Source organism: Limulus polyphemus, unplaced genomic scaffold (assembly GCF_000517525.1).
Source record: "Limulus polyphemus unplaced genomic scaffold, Limulus_polyphemus-2.1.2 Scaffold50, whole genome shotgun sequence".
Classification (NCBI taxonomy): domain Eukaryota; kingdom Metazoa; phylum Arthropoda; class Merostomata; order Xiphosura; family Limulidae; genus Limulus; species Limulus polyphemus.
In genome coordinates this window covers 713,293-722,528 of record NW_013665660.1, presented here as the reverse complement: position 1 = coordinate 722,528, position 9,236 = coordinate 713,293, and the positions used below count along the sequence as shown (strand labels likewise).

General features: G+C 33.5%; 1 protein-coding gene across 4 annotated transcripts in view; it reads left to right on the top strand.

Annotated features, from left to right (window-relative positions):
- LOC106463113 (RNA-binding protein 39-like) overlaps nucleotides 1-9,236 on the top strand; it is an 80,722-nt gene that overhangs the window by 39,826 nt on the left and 31,660 nt on the right. For all 4 annotated transcript variants that reach the window (XM_013923087.2, XM_022390682.1, XM_022390678.1 and 1 more), the window contains one exon: nucleotides 1,801-1,856. In XM_013923087.2, the coding sequence (XP_013778541.1) occupies nucleotides 1,801-1,856 (56 nt within the window). The remainder of the gene's footprint in view (nucleotides 1-1,800; nucleotides 1,857-9,236) is intronic.

The following is a 9,236-nucleotide window of genomic DNA, read 5'->3' as shown; positions in this document are numbered from 1 at the left end:
GTGTGTGTATATATATATATATATATATATATACTATTCATACCTTCGGTGTATAGGATGCAAGCAGATTTTGACATCAAATTTTAGGGTAAAAAAGTGTGTCTTATTCACTGAAAAATATGGTAGTTAATTCCTCAGAACTGATGAACAGGAAACTGTCATGCTAAACCAAGTATTGATAGTGAACATCTAGTTTCAGCAACTATTTATCAGTAACCTCGAGAAGCTTGAATATTGCAATATTAATTTCTTGAAGCATTAGAAACTGCAGTAAGATGTGTCTTGATTAGTTGCAGTTGTTTCATGGTGGCTAATGCATAGTGTCAACAATAGTGATTAGTGTGCATGGTTAGGTGCAGCGATGTATATGATCATCCTAAGTATGGTACTGCTTAAGACGTCCTTTAATGAGCTGTTAGTATAGTGTGTTTACACATTAAGCATTGAATTTATTATTATGTTTACAACTTAATGATATGATGTTCCCTCTGGAATTTGTTTTACCTTTTCATAAAGAAGAGCTAGAATTTAAGCCAGACAAATTTCATCACACTAAGGTTATCTTTGATGAATTAACATTTTGTCACTTGCAATGGTTGGTTGGTATTTTATGGAGCAAAGCAACTAGGCTATCTGCACCACTTGCAGTGAGCTGTACCTTGTTTAAAAGAAAACAACCTTGTGAGACAAAAAGATTAAATGGTTCTTATATCAAGTAGAAGTTGAGTTGATTAAAAAAAAGTATTTCTTTGAAAAAGTTTTAATGTAAATTATTTCAAAACGTATTTTCATTGTTTAACTTAGATGTATGCTAGAGGGTGCATGATGTTAAATTAGGCCTAGAATACCTAGAATGTTGAGGCATATAGTGAGTGAGAGACCTCATGAAGTGTCTAGAAACAAAACTACATTAAAAATACAAGAATTGGAAATTACTGAGTCAGACAGTTTAACTCAGTGAAATCTTTAGTTTTAGTGGAAGAATTGTATTAATGTTAATTATTGCATATATTCAGTTACTAGATTGATTAGCCATGAGATTGTACAAGTAAGTATATTTTTTATGTTGGTTGTAGTACCATTAGCAAGCTATTTCTGTTTCAATATTATTTGTAAATTTATTTAGGTCTACAAGTTACAACTGTACAAGTGAAGGCAGCATGTAGAAAAGTTAATGAAGAAATAAACTAATCATTATGTGGACTAGAACTGGTGTTATTTTTTACCAAATAATTTTTAAAAACATGTATAGAAGAATTTAGTTGTTTACACCATTTGATTAAGTACAATACAATAACAATTTCAATGGTAAATCCTAACCATATTAAATTACATGCTTTAAACTATAGCAGATTAATCCTAAGAAGGTACTAGAATTGAGAAGTTAATTATTAGAATGTGCTTGTGTTTTGATTCAGGTGAGTGTTTCTGTCCATGTTTTCCTATTCAAAAAACTTATCCAATGAAAATATCTTAAGAACAAGATTTACACATCAAAAAAATATCTAGTTATATATATAATTATATATATTCATATCTAGTAATGTGTGCAGACAGGGAGTTGATTTTTATAAGAATGAATGAAAGTGACTGTTAAGTTTTTTTTTTCAGGTTCACATAAGACTTCAATAGAGGTAAAACTTTTTTTTTACTTAACCATCTAATCATTTAAATTTGATGATAAGTTAAATAATCAATATCATTTTTTTTTATCCTGTCTTGTCCTGCTTTTCCCTTTCCTCTACTTTTCCAAACCTGCTCATGTGGACATCATATTGCTGTGTTCTTCTACCATCGCAGGAACAAGTCAATGGAAAAGGTGATGTGACTTCTAGTGGAGGCAAGGAGAGTAGAAGGCATGTATTAAGTTTTTATTTTTTTCTCAAAAAAAGTGTATTTTCAATGAGTAAATATACTGATTATCTAAAATATATAAAATCTGTATAAAATGTAACTTTCTTGTCACATATAAGTGAAGTATAATTGTGATTAGAGCAAAAAAAAAAAGCTATTTTAAGGAATATGTTAGCCATCAAATAGTGTCATGAAAATAATTTAATAATTGAAATGACATTTAAATTGATTAATGTTATGAAAATAATCAGCTAATTAAAATTTTTGTTATCAATTATTGATTATTTCAACTATCCAAATCTTGTAGGACTGATTAGTTGAACGGAATTGGTTAATGAGTCTTGTGATTAATCAGACTCCATTAATCACCTAGCACTAATGTCAGTGAATTATGTTTCTTAAATGTTTTAGCTAGTCTCAGTTGTTCAACACATTATATTGGTATTTTTTTGTACGTTGCATAATAAAAAATATGTGTTTCAATTAATATAAAATAGGTTCTAATGTTTGGTATCTCTCTTTAGTATGAAAAAAAATGTATACCATTAATTAGATTAATTGATATTTCCTATTTAAAACTTTTCAATATAGAATGTTATAAGAACTTGAATGCTGATTACAGTGTTGAGGAAAGTTACTTTGAGTTTTATTTACACTTTTTTGATGGACTGGTCATTTTGCAAATACTTCAAAAATCGTGAAGCTATATATATATTAGAACTCTGAATTTACTAACTGTACCTTTGTGAAATTTGGCAAGCTTTTAGTAAACTGTACAAGTCTGTCATACATAAGAAACCATAATTTTTAATAAAATATTTATAGTAACTTTTGTCTGTGAATTTTCAATGTGAGTTCATGTTAAGAATGAAAATACTTCTTTTCATCTTATAGTTTTAATATTTTATTTGTATGATCTTTAGAACCTCCAAATTAATATCAAAAAGTCTTTAGGGTACAATTTTGAAAATTATGAAGTAAATTGACAGTACTTTTTTTTTTCATCTCTGAATTCATCATTTTGGGAGATTTTCAGTTTTCTTATATTCAAAACTTAACTGTTTACCTTTGAACATATAGTTTATTTTGATTTTATGGTTTTATTGCTATGTACTATGTGAACAGTTTATTCATCCATGAAAAGCAACATATGACAGTGGAAACACTTTAGCAGATTCTTGTATACTGATGTGGCATGGCTTGAAATTGTGCCATCAAATGTAACTAAATAGGCCTAATTGTTTTTTCTAAGTTTGTTTTTGAAACACAGAATTTGCATGCCTTTCAAATATGCATTTTAAAACATAAATAATGCACAATTCACTAAAATCAAATGTCCAAAAACAAGTGTAATTTATGTGGCTTTCCAATTAAGCTATAAAACAGTTTGCAAAATTGTTAATGCTGTTAGCATCAGTTTTGCTTACATACACATATCACTCACCTCCTCTGGACTACCATTTATTACTATCAAATTCAAAAGGACAGTTACAAGCTTGAAATAGAAAATAAGCACTTTCTATTGCTTGTTATCATGTGCACCAAATAATATAGGACACATGGTTCTGAAAACTGCCTTTAAAAGTTAAGTATAGAGGGGCAAGACTTCTGTCATGGGTTGAGAAAATTTCTTGATAATTCAGAAAATGGTGAAGTTAGGATATTGAAACTGTACATTTTACTTTGCCATATTTATAAACTGTGTTTATTTTACTTAGACAGCAAAGATGCTATACTAGTGAAGTTATACAAACTGAAAGTGGGAGATTTAGTACCACATACATCATGTGACAAAAAAGTAAAGATTTCACTCCAAAATATTGAGACAAGTGCAAAAGAGCCAGACTTGTACTTAAAGGGTTAATGGTTTACAGTTATAACAGATATGAAAGAACTGTTTTTTTTTATAGAACCTTTAAAGCCCAACTCTTTGTCATTCCTCTTTAATCCTATTAGGGTCAAAGGTAGGTCTCCAAAGTTGAGAGGGCGAGGAGTGCACACTTGCATAACAAATACCATAATTTAAGTAAAAGTCGTAATTCTAACTATCAGCCATTCTTTTTTACTCAGAAGTACCTAAGAATTATTATTTTGTAACTGGAAAAACATATTTAGTGTAATTTGTAAAGAAAAGGTAAAAAAGGTTTTAATTTTGATTTTTGTTACAATATCTTAACTCTGCTCTTCCTACTGTGGACCTGATATACAATTCCAGATGCTGCTGGGTATTGGTTGATCGACTCTGTCGATGTGGTAGCTATACTTTTCAAAATAGGGTATCGTGGTCACCCATTGCACTGTCTCCAGTGCGTTTTCTCCTCCTTTCTTCTTGTGGAGTATGGTAGTTCTTGCCACTTACTAGTTTTTAGCTGCTGGGGTAGTGTACCATGGAGGCCTGTCCTCCTGAGTAATGCATCATACCTCTCGGTTAAGAGTAGAGTGGTGGATGTCAGTGGTGTATAACACTTCCTACCTCAGACCTGATGTACAATTCCAGATACTGCCAGGTTTTGGTTGTAGCACTATGCCGTATTAATATATTTATATCTGACAGATATCTTTTTCCCACTGCGGTATTCCTTCTTCCTACCATCTTCTGGATGTACATTCCTGGTGGTTCTGGTGTTGGCTGGAGATAGCCTGGTCATGAGTAGAACCATGTGTTAATGGCGTGATGCCCTTCCTATTATGGACTTGATGTAAAATTCCAGGTACCACCAGGTTTTGGTTGAAGCACTCTGCCATGTTATGACTATATATATATATATATATATATATATTGTAGTTTGCCTCTCAGGCTGAGATGTTTCTTCTACCTACCATCCTTTGGATGTGGTTCTGAGTGGGGACAGGTGTTGGTTGGAGATGGTCCAGCTAAGTAAGTTCTTGTGTTCTGGCTGGTATCCCTCCTCCTACCATGAACTGGATGAAATATGCTCAGTGCCACCAGGTTTTGGATTGGAGATGCACCCCAGGCTTGTGGTTCCTCTTCCTACTGTCTGCTGGAGGTCGTTCCAAGCATATCTGGTGTTGGTTGTAGCTGGACACAGTACGTATTCCCACTTTTGTACGGCTGGGTATCCTCTTCCTACAATTGACTGGAAGAACCATACCCTATGTCACCAGGTTTTGTACTGGAGATGTCAATCCACTGAGACTTTCCTCCTTCATACTGTCTGCTGGATGTTGGTTTGTGGTGGATCAGTGTTGGTTGGGTTACAAATGCACTCAAGTGGAAACAGATTTTGCTATGGCATCTCGTCTTCCCTAGTAACTTCCATTTCGAGGTGAAGAGGTATGTGATCCTCTGCTTACTGCAGAACTGTTGTACAATTCCATATACCACCAGGTGTTGGTTGAGGTCGAACTACCACTACAGTCTATATCACCATAGCCACTCCACACCCAGGGGTCTCATTAGTTGGTAATATGTATTATGGGATTCCTTCATGTTTTTCCACCTTTTATGTTCCTGACACAGTCATAAAGGAGAGAAGAGTGTACCTGGATCAGATGTGGTATGGTATCCCACTGAGGTTTGATATTTTCTTTTTTGGTTGCACACTTCATGGTCTCTCTTTGGGCACTTCATAAAGGGGGATCAGTTTTTTACTGGCCATCCAGTAGTTCAGTATGGGATTCTAGCTATTTTATGAGAGGAGGTAAGATATCATATCATAAGTTAACATTTTCCTAAACTGAAAATGTATTTCTGATAGATACTTACCTCCTCAATCATTTCCCAACCAGCCTCTCCACTTCTGGTGATATGTGGTGTAGGTCTTCTGACCAATCTCGAAGGGATTAACGAGTACAACTGTGGAGAGGGTGCTGGTTAAGATAGGGGGTTGTGTTGCATTCCTATTGATGGAGAGCTGCTGCATAATCATTTATATGTGGATATGCAGAAACAGAAAGTTAGTGGCAAGTGTGGAAAATTTACACCAACAGAGGGTAGTACTAATCGAGAAAAGCTACTTTGTGAGAGGAAGTTTAGGAAAGTTAACCCCCTTGTTGCTGTTCCAAGAGGTATTCTGTGTAAACAAAGCCTTTACACATTTTTTTTAATGATTTTTCTGCCCACTCAAAAATATAGATCCTGACATCCCTTACAAATAAACTTACCCAAGGTTTTGATTCTCTGTAACTTTTGCTTAATAACTATTTTCAAGAATGTAATAAATGATTTCTTAAAAACTGTAACTGAAGTTCTTATAATAAAGTAAGAGTTTGTATGAATTGATGAGAAAATGAATATGTCATCATTAGAACAACACAAACACAACAATAATATTTTTGTTGAAAAAATAACTTTGATATATTTCATGGTTAATAAAAAAGAATAGGATCTCCCAGATGAAAGTAAGTATACTTTAATGTTTTCTCAAAACTGCCTTCTGTCACTGCATACAAGTGAATGTTATTAATAGGGGAAAACAATTTCTGTTTACTTAGTAATATCAACTTCCAATTAGAGCAAGATATGTACGTAGAGTGAAACTAAAAACCAACTAGTAATCATTATAATTAATTACACAATAGTTCTACTTATAAAGATTAGAATGCATTGTCTCATCAGTTGGGTGCCATTGCTATTAACAATACTTTCAGCTTGTTCATTTTAAACCTTGCATCACTGCCCCTCCCCTCAGAGTTTATACTCAGCTAAATGTAAACAACCCTTAGTTGTTTAATGTTTGAAACCTTTTTTTTGTTTTTAGCTAAGTACATTTGATAAAAGAAGGGAAAAGTTTATACTAATTAGTTGCCATTATGGAGATAAAAACTTATTTTATTGCTTTTGTAGCCCATTAACTCATTCATTGTGGCTGGGGTGTATATTTCCCAGTGCTCCCAACCCCTTACACTGTGACTGGGCCAAGTGTTTCCCATTGACAGTGCTGTTTATGCCTTCCCTCTGCTGGGTCCAGGTTCATCATCTTCACTATCATCACAAGATGGCGAGCTAGCATCTTCTTGTCTCATTGCCTCTTCATCATCATGCATTTGAACACCACTTGAGTCAAGAGCATCAAGCATATTTACATAGTAATTAGGATTGCTACTCACCACTCTAGTGATGCAGGCACTGTTGGCTTGCAGTTGTCGTACATTCCGCTTAAGCATCTTGTTGATTACTGAAGGGCTGAGTGGAAAACTTGAGGGAAGCCATGTATCAATATTAGGTGGGATGTCAATAAATACTTTCCAACTCATTTAACTCCCATATGTCATGCGTAGCAATTTTGAATGACAATGGGAAACATTTGTTCCAGTCACAGTGTGAGGGGGTGGTAGCACTAGGAAATATACATCCCAGTTGCAGTGAAAGGGTAAAATAAAACCTGTAAAGCACAAAATTTTGTATTGTTTCTCTTGTCAGTTTCTATTTTGAGAAACTAAATTTTATTCTCCATTAATAGCTTAAAATTTTTCACAGAGCTGAAGACATATCCTTTCTAAAGTTTTGAATTATATTTGAATGAGTTGTGGTAAAATGACAATGGGAAACATTTGTTCTAGTCACAGTGTGAGGGGATGGGAGCACAAGAAAATATATACATCCCAGCTGCAGTGAAATGGTTAAATAAAACCTGTAAAGCACAAAATGTTGTATCTTTTCTCTTGTCAGAATTTATTTTGAGAAAATAAATTTATTTTCCATTAATAGTATAAATGGCCTGGCATGGCCAGGTGGTTAGAGAGCTCGACTCTCAATGTGAGGGTCGCAGGATCTAATCCCCATCCCACCAAATATGCTCGTCCTTTCAGTCTGGGGGCATTATAAATGTGCTGGTCAATCCCACTATTTGTTGGTAAAGTAGTAGCTCAAGAGTTGGCAGTGGGTGGTGATGACTAGCTGCCTTCCATCTAGTTTTACACTGCTAAATTAGGGACGGCTAGTGCAGATAGCTCTTGTGTAGCTATGCACGAAATTCAAAAGACACATTAATAGTTTAAAAATTTTCACAGTGCTGAAGACATATCCTTTCTAAACTATATTTGAATGAGTTGTGGTAAAATTATATATTTTGGCATTATGTTTAGCTCAAATTATGTATTGACTGACCAAAATGCGTACCGTGTTGACTTCTGTGCAGGATTTACTCAGTTATAAATTTTATCAGAAATATAATATAAAGTTTACCTTTGAAAAAATTAAAATAAGTGAATTTGCTGATAATTTAAACCACATTTTTATCTAAAGCTATTCTTTTACATAAGTATTTGTTGCTGGCATTTAAGTGAGTAATTGTATTAGCTGTTCTAGTTCAACCCACAAAGAATGCTTGATTGCAGTTTGCTTTGTACTGTGTTTATTGACAGATTTCGTGGGGCCATTAAACCATACATGTTCAAGCTTTTACCTCTTGAATTCGATGCCCTGTTTGCTAAAATTGTGGAAAACTGTGATGTTGACTTGGAATGCTTATGTAATAAATCTATATGGTATTGAATTTCTTTTATGAACTCAGCTTTCTCAGTTATACACTTTTACATGAGTAAATAAATACCCTCTTTACCTTTCTATTCTCCAATGCCAGTCATTGAAGTTGTGCCTCATTTCTTGCAGTTTGATTGGCATCTTTCACAACTGTAGTGCAGGTAACTTGGTGTAAATGGTCAAAATAGTATCACCACCTAACAAGAAACTTTTTGCAAAACCCATTTCAATGTATGATGATTTTTTTAAAATTTTATAGCTTTTGTAGCACTTTAAATAGAACCTTTGAAGTACAAGAGTTTGTATATTTTCATTTAGTGAAAAGAGCGCTTTCGAAAGGTGGACCTTTCTTCTTCAAGAGGAAACTATTAATGGAGAATAAGTTATTGAAAACCATCTATTTTTCAGTTACGTTTAGCTCAAATTAACCATTTTGAGATGGGTCATGGGTGAAAGGCCATGTCATCTTGTTTGTTGACTCGCATTCAAAATTTTATTGAACTACTAGTTCATGAATTTATGTCAGTAGGTTTGGTATCAATCTGTAGATTATAATTCAAATTTTTAGTACTATATATTACTCGATGTCTTAATTTAAAAGTAAATATTAAAAAACACAGATAAACATCGATTTTTGTATGTCACATGGTATGTTGAATGCAGCACTGGTTCAAATTAGATGCTGTGAAGTCAAAATAATAAGTCTGTAGTTTCGTATGAATTAGAAATTCAAATTAGCGATATTGACAAGCTAGAATATAAAATAAGAAGGTTTTATCTTTTCTATTTGCTAAGATATTGCTCCTGTGATAAATCAAACATAGTGGTACCCCACCCACCTTTTTCCATCTTTGGAAATGCTCCCTCATATACAGTTACTTCTATATATGATATAAATAACCAATTGGAAGATCAGAATGGCTTTCTCAGCCATTTT